Below are 17,558 nucleotides of genomic sequence, written 5' to 3'. Positions count from 1 at the left end.
GGAGCTCAGCTGGAGGGTGGGGACCCCGCCGTGATTGGAGAGGGGCCACTGCCTAGGGCCTCCAGCCAGCTCTGTCCTCTCTGGCTTGGGCTGTCCTGGTCCAGGGTCTGTCTCTGCCACGTGAGCTCTCATATGCTCCTGGCTCTGAGACTCGGAGTGAAATGAACATCAACCATGAGAACGGTGCAGAGGCGGCCACACGGGGCGCCTTGAAAATAAACATGGAGGCGATATAGGTGCAGATGTCTTGTGTATACGTGAGTCCTGTTAGCTCTTCTAATTATACAATTTCATGTACATTATAACATTCAGAAATACAGAAAGGTAAAAGGAATAAATTAAAATAAAAACTCACTGGTGACCAAAGAAAACCAGAGTTTACATTTCTATGTATTTCCTTCCAATCTTTTCTCTCTCCTTTTAAAAAACATGGGGACTTATGCTGCCTGTATACTTTGGTGCCCTTTCTCCACTTCCTATCAGTGTATGGAATTTCTTCATATCTTCAAAGAGTAACTTCTTTTTTTTCTTAATACATCTTTATGGAGTATAATTGCTTCACAATGCTGTGTTAGTTTCCGCTGTACAACAAAGTGAATCAGCCATATGCATACATATATCCCCATATCCCCTCCCTCCTGAGCCTCCCTCCCACCTTCCCTATCCCACCTCTCTAGGCCGTCGCAAAGCACCGAGCTGCTCTTGTGCTATGCGGCTGCTTCCCACTAGCTATTTTACACTTGGTAGCGGATATGTGTGATGCTACTCTCGCTTCGCCCCAGCTTCCCCTTCCCCTGCCCCGTGTCCTCAAGTCCATTCTCTATGTCTTCATCTTTATTCCTGCCCTGCCACTAGGTTCATCAGTACCATTTGTTGTTTTTTTCTTGGGTTCCATATAGATGTGTTAGCATACGGTATTTGTTTTTCTCTTTCTGACTTACAAAGAGTAACTTCTAATGACCCGTAGTATCCCAAGATATGAACGTAGTGTAATGCATTTAAATATTATTTACCACCATCAGACTTCCAGAATTTTTTCCTGGTATTTTTACTATTTCACATATACATAATGTTATTATAAAGACAGCTACGATGAACATCTTTATTTGGCGGGTTTGTCCACATGCAGTTCCGCTGGGACAGACTTCCAGCTGTGGAGTTATGGGGTCAAAAGCGAGGACCATTTTTGAGGCTTCTGATAGCTGTTGGCAGAATGCTGCTCCCAGCAGTGAGGAGCCCCATTGACTTCAGAGCAGCCAACATTCAGTCCCGCTGGTTCCCGCCAGGCATGGGCTCTTATCAGTCTAATTTCCATAGCAACCCTCTGAATTCAGTGCTGTTATTACCAAGCCCGTTTTATAAAAGAAGTAGCTGGAGCTGAGAGAGATTAAGGGCACTTGCCCCATGTCACATGAATCTTTGGATGCAGGTAAACATAAGACACCAGGTCTGTTTAACGCCAAATCCACAACCTCAACCATCACCCTCTGCTGACTCACTCACGACACGCTCCTCAGGGGGGGAGGATTCATTTTGTTTACTCTTGTCAGTTTGATGGGTGAGGAGGATATATTGCTTTAATTTGCATTGTTTGATGACTGGACATTTTTCATGAGTTTATTGATCCTTTGTATTTACTTTGCTGTTAATTATCTATTTGTGTCTTTTTCCTGTTATAATAAAGTTCCAATTTTTTCTTATTGATTTGTAGGAACTCTTTATATAGTCAGGCTCTTAGCTGTTTGTCCGATTTGTTGTAAATTCATCAATTGCTTTTAGGGTATGTTTTCATAAACAAGGGTTTTAAGTTAAAATGTATGAATATTTTCCTTTGTAATTTTTTTCCATCGTTTTGGGCTTAAAAAGCCCTGATGTAACTGGTTAAAGAGTCAGCTATATTTTCTTCTTTGTTTATGGTTTCTTAACCCCCATTTAATCTGTAGTCCATTTCTTTGTAGAGATGAGGGTCTTGCTAGATTTTTTTCCCTAACACGTCCCCACTTTTCCCAACACCATCCAATCTTTCCCTGGATCTAGGATAGTACAAATTCTAACAGATGCCTTTTCCTCTGCAACACCTAACCAGGCTTCTTTTCCTCTTCTCTCCCTTCCAAATAACGCTGCAGAAAGGAAAGAAGAGTGCACCCCTGGACCCTGTCCAGCCGCCAAATGACACACTGTTGCCGTGGCCACAGCATCAGAGCTCCAATGGGCTGAGGCGGCAGAAACGGGACTGGGTCATCCCGCCCATCAACGTGCCAGAAAACTCCCGCGGGCCCTTCCCGCAGCAGCTGGTGAGGGTAAGTGGAGACGCTCCTGCCGGTGGGGAAGCTCTCGGCTTTAGCCCCTGCCTGTCCCGGGATCTCGCGAATCAAGTCTGATGGGCTTGTTCCTGGAGCCTGGGACCGGCTCTGCACTGGGTGTCTAAGGTCAAGATTTTGCCTTTTCAGTAATGAGATAAGTAATACACAGAACAGAAAAGTCAGAAGGGCAGTTGCATCCTCCAGGGTGGACGGGCCTGCTTGCATTGGGTCCTCTCTCTCCGGTTACTGTCCAGTGACTGTTCTGGTGCGTGGAAGGAGATGGGATGGAGACTTGGGTCATGGCCTTTGACCTCTGACACCTTCCTTTGGTCTGCATGTTCACACTTCTTCCCGATTATGGCTAAGATATTGAATGGAGAATGATGGCTTGTCCACGCTGACCATGATCTTGGTGAAAAGTCAGAGGTGCTGAGACTGAGCCTGAGGTGCCGGGGGGGGCAGTTCTGTGTCCCTTCCCTTAGGGTCACCTGCTCCCAGCAGCCACCACGAGGTTGCTTTTCCTGAAGGACTGAAGGACTCATTTTACAAATCTGTTTTTCAATGATCAAGGCCACCAACTAGCGTCATCTCCTTCCCTTTGAAGGAAGATTGCAGCCCAATCTGAACAACAGTTTGATAAAGTGGTGGTGAGAACCCCGTTAGATAATCCCATCCGTGGCCAGCGCCTCTCCCCACCTGTGGAGCTGGGGCCCCTCGAGTGTTATTAGGGCGTCGGCTTCATTCCTTGGCCTGATTAGTCTGTTTTGTTTCCTGTTCTTTTTGATGCAGAAAGCTGGGGGGTGGGTATTAAAATGCAGAACTGAAGCAGCAGACCTCGCAGGGCATCCAGGTCAGTCACCCCACCATACACACCACAGCCACGGAGCCGTGTCGTGACTATCGCCCTGCCTTCACCACATGTGACGCTGTGACTTAGTTTGGTCTTTGTTCCTGTTTCTGGCCAGAACTCGTAAAACCCGTGCAATTTCCTAAATGATAAGAGTGAAAAAGATGTCTGCAGACATCCACAGCAAACCCCTTCTAGCACACCTGAGCTTATGTGCATGAGGGGACTTTGGGGAAGTCCCAGGGGAACCTAAGGCCGGGGCGGGTACCAACCCTGTGACTGCAGGGCTGGGACCTTCACGTTCCCCTTCCCCCCCCAGCCGCTCACCCCAGGAGGGAAGAGGGGCTGGATGTTGAATCAGTCACCAGTGACCCATGATTTAATCAGTCGTGCCTACGTAACGAAGTCTCCATAAAACCCCAAAAGGACAGGGTTCAGAGAGCTTCCGGGGGGTGAACACATGGAGATTCAGTGAGGATGGCGCTCAGGGAGGGCGTGAGGTCTCCGGGAACCTTCCCACACCTCGTCCTACGCCTCTTCCCTCTGACTGTTCCCGAGTCGTACCCTTTACAATAAACCAATAATCTAGCGAGTGCACTGGTTTTCCGAGTTCTGTGAGCTGCTCTAGCAAGTTAATCGAACCCAAGGAGGGGGGTGTTGGAACCTCAGAGTTACAGCCAATCGGTCAGAAGCTCAGGTGACAACCTGGACTTGGCAATTGACGTCTGAAGTGGGAGCATCTCGGGGGACCGAGCCCTTAACCTGTGGGATGGACGCCCTCTCCGGGTAGATGGTGTCAGAGTTGAGTTAAATGGTAGCACCCCCAGCTGGTGTCACAGAGAATTGCTGGATGTGGTGACACCTCTGGTGTCAGAAGTGCTGTGTGTGGCAGTCGTGGAAAAAAGGAGGAGCAGGAGGGTGTGTCCAGCTCAGCATATCACCGAACACAAGTGTGTGTGCCTGTCGCATGGGGGAGGCCAAACAGACCGAAATGTTGGAGTTTGGAGCAGAGACGTGTTTACTGCAGGGCCAAGCAAGGAGAATGGGTGGTTCGTGCTCAAAAACTTCAAACTCCCTGATTTGAAGGGAGTTTCTCTTGGGGGAGAAGTTTTTATAGGCAAAACTTGGGGTGAGGGCTGCAGGGTGTGTGACTTTCTTCTGACTGGTTGCTGGTGAGGTAGCAGGACGGGGCTCTAGGAATCTCGTGCTCAGCCTGGAGCTGCCGTCCTCCACCTGCGTGGGGTCCTCAGTTCCTGCAGAAGAACTGAAGATGCAGTTACGTACACTCCTTGAGCAGGAACCAGGATCCTGCTTTGATCTCTGCACTGTAGTGTGATTGTTCTCCCTTTGTTTTTCCGCATTCCCTTACTTCCCTGGTTAGCAAGTGTTTGAATCTGCTCTTTGGTATTCAGGAAGGTCTAGGAGACTGAAGCCTTTTTCCTGCAAGTAAGAAACAGGGGACACGGAAAGGCTTTTGTGACCAGGAGGGCCCCATAGGGCCCTGCTGAGTTTCAGTCACACAGAGCCACCCTCCTGCCTCAGTCCCCTGGGATGGGAGTTCACTTCCAGAGCCATCACGCGCCCTTGAGCGGCCTGCCTGGGAGGGCGGGATCACGGCGAAACGGAGGTGAGGACTGGAGGGAGGCGCTCAAGCATCGACCCCCCCAGCCCGGGCGCAGTTTCCCAGACTGAGCGTCCTCTGGGCACATGGGCCAGGCCCAGGGCACAGCCCACGCCAACGGGGGTGCTGGTGGCGGCTCTGGGGCCCCCGCCAGCCCCGAGGCCTTTGCCGCGTTGGACTGCCACTTGCCATTTACTTGAGATTTTCTCTAGTAGCTCATTTTCAGTATAAATACATTTATTCCAAAAGGAGGCTTTATTGGCTCACAATTGGAAAGCTGGAGGTATCTCTGCATAAAGCAGAGGAAACATAGCTCTGGGGCGGGAGGGGGCGGGGAAGGGGGGACATGCAAGTGTTGACGTGTCTGAGATACACTGGAGCCAGAGCTTCCTCTGAAGTGTCGCCAGGATTTAAAGCAAACTGGACAGGGAGCCAGGTTTTCATTGTGTGAGCCAGTTTTGTTGAAGGCCTTGGGCTGTGCTCCCCAAAGGTCATCTCTAGTAGAAATCTGTCCATCTAACTCAGGGATTGGCAAACTTTTTCTTTTTTTTTTTTTTAACATCTTTATTGGAGTGTAATTGCTTTACAATGGTGTGTTGGTTTCTGCTGTATAACAAAGTGAATCAGCTATACATATACATATGTCCCCATATCTCTTCCCTCTTGCGTCTCCCTCCCTCCCACCCTCCCTATCCCACCCCTCCAGGCGGTCACAAAGCACCGAGCTGATCTCCCTGTGCTATGCGGCTGCTTCCCACTAGCTATCTACCTTACATTTGGTAGTGTATATATGTTCATGCCACTCTCACTTCATCCCAGCTTCCCCTTCCCCCTCCGCGTGTCCTCAAGCCCATTCTCTGTGTCTGCGTCTGTTTTCCTCAGAGCCCTTGGCAAGCGTCTTCTGTGAAGGACCAGGTAGTGAATGTTCTAGGCTTTGTGAGCCCTGCCGACTGGCCTCTGTTGAAACTATTCTGCTCTGCCTTTGTAGCGTGAAGGCGGCCCTCGGCAATATGTAGACCAACGGGCGTGGCTGGGTTCCGATAAAACTTTATTTACAAAAGCAGGCAGTGGGCCCGATTTGACCCGCAAGCCAGATCCACCTCATTTCCCAAACTCCGGAACGTCTGGCCGAGTCATCCTCACCAATACTCAACGCTTGGCGGGAACCTTCTAGTGACGGGTGAGTCTGTAATGAGCCCCGAGGGGGCGTTTGCTCACTCACACCCTCACACACGTGCGTTTGGCAGGCATCTTGCCGCCACTGGGATATTCTGTCGTCCTGGCTCTCAGAGCTTTCTCAGAGTTGATGATATGGGTACCAACACGAGGAATTTCCCTCCTCTGTGCCCAGTCATACCCAGGCCTGTGAAAGGTCCCAAAAGGGAAGAAGGCCACTGTGGGCAGAGCCCTTGTCCTGCAGGGGTTACCAAGATCTGCTGGGTCGTCTGTCCTCTGCTGGACAGTGGAGGAAAGACACCCGTGTGCTTCCAGCCTGACCACTGCCGGCAGCCCCGAGGCAGAGAGGTCGGGTCTGGCAGTAGGAGAGGGGAGAGCCGGCTTCCCCGAGCAGCAGGCACTCACGCCCCGCGGGCCTGTGGCCATGTTGAGGGGGCACAGTCTTCTCACGAGGCCACAGTGACGTCTGTGTGCCCTGATGGGGGACGTGCACCGCTCTGAAGCAGGGAAATGAGCCCCCTCCCCAGTGAACGTAAACCTTGCAAAATCTGGCAGGAAAGCAGCGACGGCGGGAGCTCTCGGGCCCCTGCACACGCAGGCTCCTGGGGACTCTCCTTGCCGGTGATGTTTCTACGCTGGAGCCGTGGGGACAGGCGGTCCGGGCGTGGCGTCTGGTGTGCGATGAGCAGAGCTGCGCGCTCCACGGACTCACTGAGGGGCAGCCTCTCCTGTCTTCTAGTCTGCAGTGTTGCTGTGGTTTGGAGAGACCGCGTCCTCTGCTGCTCGGACCCCCCGACGTGTCCGCAGCCCCTGGAGGGAGGCTACCTCCAGGTGGATGTCAGCTCCAACGCGGACTGCAGGGAGGGCTGACGCTCTGACGGGCATTCCCACAATTTCAGAAACCGAACAGAACAGAGGTTTATTTCTTGCTCCTGGGAAGGTCATTTGGGGGCTGTCATGCGGGGCGCCAGAGGGAGGAGCGCAGGGTCGGCTGGGCCTGGACGTGGGAAACACCATTCCCGCCTGAATTCCATTGGCCAAGTTGCAGAGGACCCCGGGGAACGCGGCCCAGCTCTGTGCCCAGGAGGAGGGGTACGTGTGGGAAATGGCTGCGTGCTGCCCCAGTGGGTTTCCCCAGAGGAGAAAGTGTGCGTCCTTTCGGCTCGAAGGGCCCCGCAGCGCCAAGGAAGGGGGTGGTCTAGGTGAGCGATCAGACCTGACTCACCTGCCCTTCTCCAAGCCTGGTCTGTCTTTACCACACTGTCCCGCTGTACTTCCGCCGTAGCACTCAGTACAGTCTGACGTCATGCCTGCTATTTATTCACCCAAGGACAGGCCTCCTGAAGGCAGGGGCCCTGCCTGCATCTCTGTACTGTAAACGGCAGGCACTGCGCGTGTTGACTGAATGAACAAATGAGTGAGGGAGGGAGTGATGGCAGCAATCCCGATGGCGAGCCGTCCCGGGCACCCATGGGCTCACACAGCATGCTGGCCGTGGCATGTGGCATTTGTGGGGGGGTCCTGGCACTGCTTCCCCTGGAGTCGGCCTCCAAGCTGAGCTGATCCTCATGCGGAGGATCATGCGGAGATGGTACCTCCAGCAAATGGAAAATGGAATCTCTGTTACAGTTTCTGTAAAAGATTGGTTTTTCCAATGGATTCCAAGTCATTACGGGAGAACTCAGCCCAGAAACTCATGCAGGCAGATGCACACACGCGTGCGCACACAGCCCCCCCACTTCCCCGTGGGCGCACACTCGTGTGCTCAGCGTCTGCCCCCGCACCCTCCCTCGCTCCTTCTCCCCGCTTTCTCCCTTAAACTCTTACGGAGCACAGGCGAGGGTTTGGGGTGCTTTTCTACCCCACTGTGTCTGCAGGAGGTCGATGAGTTTCCTGTCAGTGGTTTGTTTTTTTTGGGGGGGGGTGCTGCCCCGAAAGACGCCCAAATCACAGCAGCGTGACTGCAGCTTGATGGGAGTGGGAAGCTGAGTGTGGAGCTCTGGAGGCTCAGCTGGGATCAGCTGCAATTCTGCACTCACTACGGCGTTTCCTTCTGATAAGATGTTAAATGAAAAAGCGGGAGGGAGAGCAGCCGGCGGAATGTTCTTCCCGAAGAGACCTGTGTTACTTACAGGCGTTTTCCTTGGAAAGAGTATCTTGTCTCTTTGTGAGCCTTCGCTGGGCCGTGCAGGGAGACCCTCGCTGAGCATTCGCTCGCCCCGCCGAGGGGGCCCTGGGCAGGGCGAGGCAGCTATTGCTGGCAGGGCTGCCGGGAGCCGTGACGCCCCCCGGGCGAGGCCGGTATGCACTCCCGGTGCCACGCCCACCAGACTCCCGGTGCCACGCCCAGCAGAATTAGAGCGCACTCTCGGTGAAGTGGTGCGTGAGGAGGTGCAGCCGCTTCCCGGAGATAGCGCTCAGAAGATCCAGGCTGTCCTCTCAGAAGGGAGGAGGAACCAATTCACAGTCGCTAAGCTGATCCCCTGGGAAGCTGGGTAGAGGCTTTTCATTATGGCGGGGCGGGGGGGGGGAATCATGGGGAATGGCAGGAGGGGACATCCAGCAAAGATTAACAAGAGACCTTCCCACTCCCAAATTCCAGCCCTGGGCTCTGGACAGAACAGTCTGGGGTCATCCATGGGTGTCAGGCGCCGCGCAGTCACTGGGGGACTCAGAAGGGAGAGAACGCAGAGCCCTTTTGTGACCTCAAGAGCCACCCGGCATCAGCTTTCTGCCCGTCATCCAGAACTTGGTCCCTTCCCTACCTCGGTTAGGATTCCTTCACATGCAGACTAGAGGAGGGTTTTTAAAAGACACTTGCTTTTCTAGCATGGATGTTAGGTTTGACTTCCAGCAGGATTTAGAATGAGAATCAAATCAAACTTTTAGCAAGAGGATGCATCTCTTAGCTGAGTCCAATAAAAATTCAGAATTTGTTAGCTTGAGAGGCTGTCCAGGGCGACCGTAGGAACCCGCTGTAGGTGACGAGGCAGAAGGTAATGCTCTTGGGACACAAGTCCTTTAATTTTGGAGGTTGACATTTTACCAGACAAGAAGTCATGCAGACCCATCCTCGGGGTCCCTGCCAGAGAGTCTGGCAAGGGAGCTCTAAATAGAAGACTCTGGAAGGAAGTCCTTGCATAATTGCTTAGCATGAAAGATGGCCTCTTGGAAAAGGCAAGCGGGAGGCCGTTTCTAGAGCAGGGAGCTCGGCTGCAGGTGGTTTCGAAAGGGTCGTAAAAGTCAGCCCCTCATGTCTGACAATCCAAATGATCTGGAACCAACTGAAGTCAAAAGTTTTCTTCACATTTTCTCGACAATTTCGTTCCCGTTTTGTGCCTGTGCACCGCGTAGCCTCACATCCAGCCACAAGTATTTATCGACCTTTTGTGTAAATGGAGGGTGATCTGGGTTGGGGGGACTAGAGCTCAGGAGCTGGTTTTGTGATGAAATGTGCCCTGGGCTGGGGTCTGCGTTATGAGATGTGTGACAGGGAGATGGTGAGTGAGCCCGTATCTGGCCCAGGGTAGACTCTCCGTAAATGTTCATCAGATGTGTAAATGCATGTGAGGGAGCTGGCTGGAGTTTAACGCAGTGTTAGCCTGCAAAATGTTTGCTGGGTGACCTATCAGTGTAATTGCCACTGAGTCCACCTAGGAGCCTATGTTCTGGTACTCTGAAGGTGTCCATCCATGAATGAATAACTGACGTGGTCATTATGCACCTTCTTGTGGAAGAAAGTGACCTTTCAAAGCACGACGTGTGTGTGTTGTTCCCCTTCCATCATTTCCCCTCTGTCCCCAGGAGAAAACCTAACCCTAGAGCACATCACACGGGGCCCCACGATCTGACTCTGCCCCTTGGTGCACCAAACTCCAGCCATGTTGGGCTGCTTGTAGCTTCCGGTCCTGATCACACCCTTGGTTACCTGGAGTCCTGTGTTTTCCCCCTGTACCTGACACCCCCCAACCTGGCTACTTCCTGCCTCCTTTAAGAATGCCCCACTTCTCAGGACCAACACGGGTCCTCCCCATTGCCTGCCATTGTGGTAGAGTTTTTGACGCTGTTTTCTCAGTGATTATAGGTCTATCTCCCCAACACGGGTCCTCCCCATTGCCTGCCATTGTGGTAGAGTTTTTGACGCTGTTTTCTCAGTGATTATAGGTCTATCTCCCCAACACGGGTCCTCCCCATTGCCTGCCATTGTGGTAGAGTTTTTGACGCTGTTTTTTCAATGATTATAGGTCTATCTCCCCAGTAAGCGTAAAGGGCCTTGAGGGATAGTTCACCTGTCAGGCACAGCAGCAGGGACAGAGTAGATGTCATTAAGTACTTATTGAGTGAATGAATGATACAGCCATCATGCCCACCTCTACTAGTCAGCCTTTCACGATCATTATGAAGATGCTTAGGTTAGATAAACAATCCTTGAAAATACTGAAATTGGAAGTTCTGTTTCTGGTAATGGTGGAGTAGTTTATATCAGACTAACACTCCTCAAATAACAATTATAAACTCTAGGGGAAATTCTTTGTTAAAAACTATTTGAAGTTACTTGAGAGTGATGAATAGTAGGCAGAAACTGTAGGGGACTCCACCCATGAAAAGAAAACAGCACTAGGTGAGACCTGTGTTTACATGGCTTTCCCTTTGAAAGCACCCCCCAGTCCGTCCTTGCCTCAAAGTATGGCTAGATCTCACGAAGAAACCCAGTCTTACTGGCCAGAGGAGTTGGAAGATGGGGTTTAGAACTGACAAAGCAGCTGGAATGTGAGGGGATAAATCCTATAAAATATGTAGCCACAGATGGAGACTCCCAGATACACTTATAAGCTCTGTCCAGCTCCTTGGCTACCCCTTAAACTGTGCACGCACAAGGAGAACTCCAGAGAACCCAGAGAAAAGCAACAGCTAGAAGACTGAGAGCGCAGAGAAGAGACTTCAGCTGCTGCCTACGGCAAGGTAAACAGAGTTAAATTTCAGTCCAACCAAGTTAGCAGCCTCCAGAGAAAGATAACAGAACCAGATTCTCTGTATAATATCATCTACAATGATTACAGTGATCAGTATCCAAACAAAAATTACAAGACATGCAAAAAAAAACAAAAACGAAAAAGGAAAACGTGACCCATAATTAGGCAAAAACCGCTCATAGAATCTAACCCTGAGGTCACCCAGATACTGGAATTAGCAGCAAGGCTTTTAAAATATCTCTTATAAATAGGCTCAAGGACTTAAAGGAAAATATGGTCAGAATGAATGAATACATCGAGAATCAGAGCAGGAAAATGGAAACTCTAAAAATATAACCAAATGGACATGGTAAACCTGAAGAGTATAATGTCTCTAATGAAAAACCACTGGATGGGCTTACAAATAGATTGTAGAAGGCAGAAGAAAGGTCAGTGTGTCAATCGATAAAAATTATCTAGCCTGAAGAATGGCAGGGGAGAGGATTGAAACACACAGAGTTTCAATGGGACAAAATTAAGTGGCCTAACGTGTGTAACTGGAGTCCCGAAAGGAGAGGAGAGATAATAAGATAGGGAAAAGGGTTGAAATTTCCCCAAATTTGATGGAGAAACAAACTTATATATCCAAGAAATTCAGTGAATCTCAAGTAGGATAAATACAAACAAAGCCATACCTTGATTATAGTCAAACTGCTGAAATTCTAAAACTAGAGAGAAAACCTTGAAAGCAGAGGAAAAATGCAGCACAAACAAAGGACCACAGTGGGAACAAGGGCTGGCCTCTCTTTAGAAGTGATAGAGGTCTCTGGGCAATGACATTTTCAAATTGCTGAATGAAAAGAAACCATCAACCAAGAATTCTGTATCCAGAAAAAAAAATCCCTCAAAATTGAAGGTGAAATAAAGGCATTTCTGATCAACAAACTTAAGGAACTCATGAGCAGCAGGCCCACATTATGGTAAAGAATATCCTTTTGGCTGAAAAGAAATGACACCAGTTGGAAATTCAGATCTACAGGAAGGGATGGAGAACACCGGAAAAGATAAATGTGTGGGTTAACATAAAAGACTGTATTTTTTTTTTCTCTTGACTCATTTAAAATACAGCTGACCATTTAAAGCAAAAGTATAGCACTGTCTTGTGGGGTTTATAAGGCTTGCTTTTGCGGGGGGATTGTCCGATGCACACTGCAGTGTAACTGGGACGTGCCCCTCTGGCTGTACACCTCCCCCACGTGCCTGAGGGCCCTCCCCCAGGTGGGCGTTGCCCTCCTAAATTTCAGCGTACCTCCCTTTCAAGGAGTCGCCTGGGAGCAGGTTTCAGGCAGACGCAGCTGCTTTCTAAGAGGCAGAGGCTTCAGATGCTCCACCACCTAACCTCTCTCGTGGATCTTTAAGGCCTGTGCTGCAAAGCCAGAAACGCGTGTGGGTGAATGAAGAAGTGGATTTTCTCAGACTGAAGGCTCTGGGAAGAAACCGAGGTGGGGCTTGCTCCGGGAGTTTGCTCGTGTGTGGGTTTTCTCCCCCTTAGATAGCTCTTAACAGGTTGCGGCAATGTTACCTCTGCCTTCACCACCCCGTCCACTGTTGTGAGGGTCACTGGAACAGAAGGAACCAGGAACAGTTGAGGAAGAGATTCCAGGGGCTCCAGCTCATCCCCACCAGGAGACGTACCTCCTTGAGGAGGTGCTCAAGTATTTGGAGAAGCATTTTCGTAGAAACAGCAGGACTCCTTCCCCAGTGAGGGGACGGGGGTGCCCATCACGTCACCTGCCGTGCAGGGTCCACCCCCTGCCCAGCCCCCCGTGGGGCGGGTCTGGCACCATCAGCCCCCACACGGTGTCGGTTCTGAAAGTGCGGCCCCAGCACGAATGTGCCGTCGGGGGTCTTCCGTGGCAGCCTCCAGGCCTCCCTGTAATTATACACGCAGTCGAGACCTGCGGGGAGTGTGCTCTGTCCTCGCAAAAGCCAGAGGGACACGAAGAAAGCATCCCTGAACGACTCAGCCGCCTTGGGTTCCGTGATCTAATCATTCACGCGGAAGAAACGTACAGACCCTTTGTGTTTACCGGTCCCTCCTCTGAGCAGAAAATGTTCCCTTTCTTGAATCACTTTAATGGCTATATTTATGCAGCTGAAAGTTCCTTAAGAAATGAAAGTAAAATCAAATTGCTGCAAATGCTCAGATAATTTATCAGAGAATATTCAATTAGAATATATTAATATTTTAGATTTCCATCATTAATTTAATATTCAGAAATTTGATTTAGTCATTGAGTCGCTGTAGCACCCTGGGTGGATGGGAGTTTAGGATGAGGGCTCCAGGCACCTGCGGAGCGTGGTCAGCTCCCAGGCGGCTCCCCCAAACCGTCTCCTGCCAGCCAGCGTTCTGCCTCGGCCCCAGGGCCTCGTGTCTGCGGACCAGACGTCGTCCCCAAGTGTGGGCACGGTCCACGTGTGTGGTTGTCAAGACCAGGGAGGAGGTCGGACTGATCAGGGCTTGGAATATTCCATAACTCGGGGAGCAGTGCCCCGTAATTGAGGGAGGAGGTGTCTGTGAGAGTGAAACCTGTTTCTCCCCCACCCCCAGCCGGCAGGACTAGTTCATCGTTCTTTTACTCCCAGCCCACCTCCAGGACAATGTGGATGTTACTGGGGAAACTGACGTCTGTCCCCTCAGGTTCCCACACTGATGACTGTGGTCCTGGGGCTGCTGCAGGGCGGGGCCTGTGGATAAACTTCAGAGGAGATACAGACTTTGGAGTATGTCAGGGCAGGGTTGCCAGTGGCCCCTTCCTGGAAGGGGCACCCTTCGCTCCTTGGTGTGGCTGTCTTTCTCGTATGATATCATGACAGAAGGTCGTGGTGAAGGTCATCTGTGCATCATCACATGTTCGTTAAGCCTGCACGTACATTCTGAGCACCCCCTCTGCTGTTCTAGGCTCAGAGGACTCGCAAAGACACATAAGAGGCAGAGAGAGCCCAGCCCTCCCAGAGTTTATGTTCGGGGAGAAAGATAAGCTACCGATGCTTACATATTAGGGACCAGGGGGTGTGGGGTGCAGGTGGAGTTCCCATCACACGGTGGCCCAGAAGCCTCTTCTGGTGCGAGAGCAAATGCAGTGGCAGAAGAACCATGGTGATACCGAGGGGAAGAGCTTTCTAGGCAGAGGGAACAGCAAATGCAAATGCTCAGAGTCTTGGAGAAAGAGCCAGGAGGTCAGAGTGGCTGAATGGAGATGGGCAGAGAGAGGGTGAGGGTGATGAGGTGAGGGAACGTCAGGGCCAGGGCATGAGGTGCTTGCCCTTCAGGGGCATGAGCTCCAGTTGGCTGCAGTCCCCACCACCCCCTGATGCCTCCCTCGCCCTGCATCACTGTACTGGTTGGGCCCCATGGGCACTGGGCAGTGTCCCCACTTTGGGCTGCACTGAGCAGCTCTAAGAGAAGCAAGTGCACAAACTTCCCCCCAGCACGTTCCTGGGAAAGACAGGACGTGCTCCTGGGCACAGAGCATCAGACAAGGGTGCGAGTAGAACGTGGGGGCCAGGGGCCTCGGACCTGTCCGGTGGGATTGTCAGGGTGAGGGCCCAGTTAGAGGCTTGGATTCTGTTTCGGCTTCGCAGGAAGCCCGTGGGCCGTTCGCAGCGCCAGGGCCTGTTGCAGGAGAAACAGCCCCAAATCTCAGTGCACAGCGGGCTGCTGGCCCTCCCGCCCGCCTTCCCCCCCACCCCCGGCACGGCTCCGCAGTCCAGGCTGCTCCCACCTCCGGCACCTCCGGGGCAGGGCACAGCTCACCGGGGAGGTGAGCTCCGGCCTTTAATGCAGCCACCTGGAAGTGACGTCACTGCCGTGCCACATCATTGGTCCACGCAGGCCACGTGGCGTGACCTGGCTTTCAGGGGTGAGAGCAAGCGTCGTCGCATGAGGAGTATTGTGAAGAGAACTGGGGCCAGGCCGCAGGGGTGAGGTGCGATGTGCTTCAGGTTTTGCGGGAGGGACGAGGGGCCCTGTGGGGCTCTGCTTCTGGGCGGAGAGGACGAGAGCAGGCCCGGCTCTAGCTGCCCTGCAAGGCCTCTTCGTGGATAGGGTCTGCTAGCTTCCACACGGCCACTCGGGCCAACCTGGGGAATGATGAGAGGCCACGTCTGCTCCTGCGTTTGCACTGCTGTGGTGCATCTGCTGCAGGATGACCCGACTCTCGTGACCCTCAGAGAATGAGGGGCTCCCTTTGGTCACTCTGCGTCCACCCCGTGGCCAGGGGCCCTGGAGCCTCGGACTCTCAGTGCGCATGTGATATGAGAAGCAGCCGCAGGGTGACCACCAGAAGGACACACCCCTCCAGGGTGGTTGCAGACGGGGGTCCTTGCAGGGTCCGAGGAGGGAGAAGGCACAGTGTGGCTTTCTTTGTCTGAGACGCCTCCAGGCTTGGGAGGGAACTGACAGCAGAGGACACCGCTGCAGATAGAAGCCCATCTCTCCAGGGCCGTCCAGGTGCCCATAGCAGGTGCTCCCTGGATCCGAGAGGGAGAAACCCTCAGGCCTTCTGCCTTCCCGGGATGGCGACAGGAAATCCTCACCAGGCACGTGGTCCTGCAGGAGGCCCAGTCGCGTTTCTGACACTTGCTGTTTCCTGCTAATTACTTCCAAACCGCTGACAGCTAATTTTGAAGACTCTTCTTCTGAATTGAACGGAACCAGGCCGGGGCGCGGGGGGAGAGGGAGGGCATCTGTCTCTACAGAGCTCTCAGTTTGAGGACCTGACTTCCACTCACCGAAACATGGCGCGGAGACGCTGGCTTAAAAGCAAAGCCAATCAGAACAGATGGCGTCCGGGGAGGGTCGTGTCTGGGAGCTCGGGCTGCCTCTGAGCTACAGGAGGCAGCAGCAAACAGCGCTGTGGCTCCAGCCTCCTGGTGAGGCCAGAGCAGTCAGACTTACGTCTCCAGAGTTATTCTTTAAAATGACGCCCGAGAGACAGACTGTGTTGACGGCCCGGCTTGTGGCTGGACTGCTGTGTGCTTTGTTCGCTTCTGGCTACAGTCCCGTCCAAGAGCGGCTGGGTCTCAGGCCACCGCGGCCCCAGGCTCAGGGCCCTCTCTGTATCAACCATCAGGAAAGGGCCTCAGAGCGGGGCTGTTTTAATTGAACCCGAGAGGCCTGAAGAGGCGTCTGCACCTGCACGTAGGTGTTCGGCCTGCTGGGCTGCTCGGCGATGGAGTTAGTGTTTGATCTGGGCTTTGGGGCTTCGTGAGCTGTAAATGCTTATTTAAGTCAAGAAGCTGATTTCATTTTCCTGAAAAATGGGGAGATAAAAACAAGAAAAGCCATGGAGCCTCAGTGTCTGTGTGTTCAAAGCAAAATTAAGCAGACAGCTAAGCAGCCTCTCGAAGAGGCCTGGACCCTCCAAGGCACCCCCAGGCCCAGGGAGGGCGTCCCCCCGGGACGAGGAGCCAGCAGCTTCCCCCCCACATGCCGCTTACCTCTCCCTGTGCAGCGCGTCACGAGGACGCAGTGGGGGCTCTTACCTGACTCGTGGCTTCAGGAACCGTCTACACACGTGAAACAGACTAGGCAAGAGGGCATGGCTGATGTGTCCCATGTTTCGGCAGAAACCACGAGGACCGGCGTTTAGACAGACCCAGACCGGGGACCCAGCAGGCTCCTTGGTCTCCAGCACCACCAGCTGGGCCCAGGAGGCCCCGAGGCTCTGCGTGGGCAGCCGTGGGCCCCCCAGGACACCCAAATGATGATGGATTCCCGTGTCACATCATAGCTTGGTCCCCGCTTGGGCCCGGGAGCACTGAGCCCTGGTGGCCACCTGGTTCTGTTAGGTTGGTTTCTTCTGCTCCTAAGGAGTGACAAGGCAGTGCCCCAGCCGTGTCCTGGCACACCAGCGGCCACTGGCCTGACATGACCCGGCGTCTGGGCCTCCTCCTGACCCCCCATCAGGTGAAAGGCCTGAGGTGGACCTGGCTGGCTGGTGTGAATGGCAACTGCCCACAGGATGGGATGCCCCCAACCCCACCCAGCCCGGCTCCCACCTGCTCCTCTGGACTCCACACTCAGGCCTCCCCTAGTCCCGCAAAGCTGTGCACAGGCACGCACACACACACCTGGATCTCCACGTTGACCCAGAGGACACTGTTTACCACACAGTCCTCAGCCTGTGAAGTAAGGGGTGATACCATTTTACTCCCACAGGCAGGGACTGAGGCTCAGAGAGGTTGAGTGACTTGCCCAAGGTCACACAGCCAGGAAACAGCAGAGCAGAACACCCACCCAGCCCTGCCCCAGTGCAGGTAACCTAAGTGATCAAAGCCCTTTCCTTCTGGCCTGTGGGCAGCGCCTTGGCAGTGGCCCAGCCGACCTTGATGAACTGCTTACAGCCCAATGCTGGTGATGCCACACAGGGCAAATCCAGCTTCGGTTCTCCCCTTGGCTCTGTGTCCTGCAGCCCCCTGGGCCCACCCCAGACTCCCACCTCCCATTTCCCCGGAAGGGAAATCCTGCAGAAACAGACAAGGTCCTCCTTGCCGTCTTCCTGGGCCCTGCAGGCCCTGCCTGGGGAGGGGAGGACGAAAGGGAGGAGGGGGTAGGATCCCATGGCCTCTCAGTCGGTCAGACCCAGGAGTGGTCG

The 17,558-nt window shown here is 53.0% G+C and overlaps 1 protein-coding gene across 1 annotated transcript in view; it reads left to right on the top strand.

Moving 5' to 3' along the window:
- Positions 1-17,558, top strand: part of CDH4 (cadherin 4) — a 556,898-nt gene that overhangs the window by 416,799 nt on the left and 122,541 nt on the right. The window contains exon 4 of the mRNA XM_033410223.2: positions 2,127-2,300. Within this exon, the coding sequence (XP_033266114.2) occupies positions 2,127-2,300 (174 nt within the window). The remainder of the gene's footprint in view (positions 1-2,126; positions 2,301-17,558) is intronic.

Source organism: Orcinus orca, chromosome 16 (assembly GCF_937001465.1).
Source record: "Orcinus orca chromosome 16, mOrcOrc1.1, whole genome shotgun sequence".
NCBI classification, from domain to species: domain Eukaryota; kingdom Metazoa; phylum Chordata; class Mammalia; order Artiodactyla; family Delphinidae; genus Orcinus; species Orcinus orca.
The sequence above is the reverse complement of the archived record's forward strand: the minus strand, read 5'-3'. Positions and strand labels throughout refer to the sequence as shown.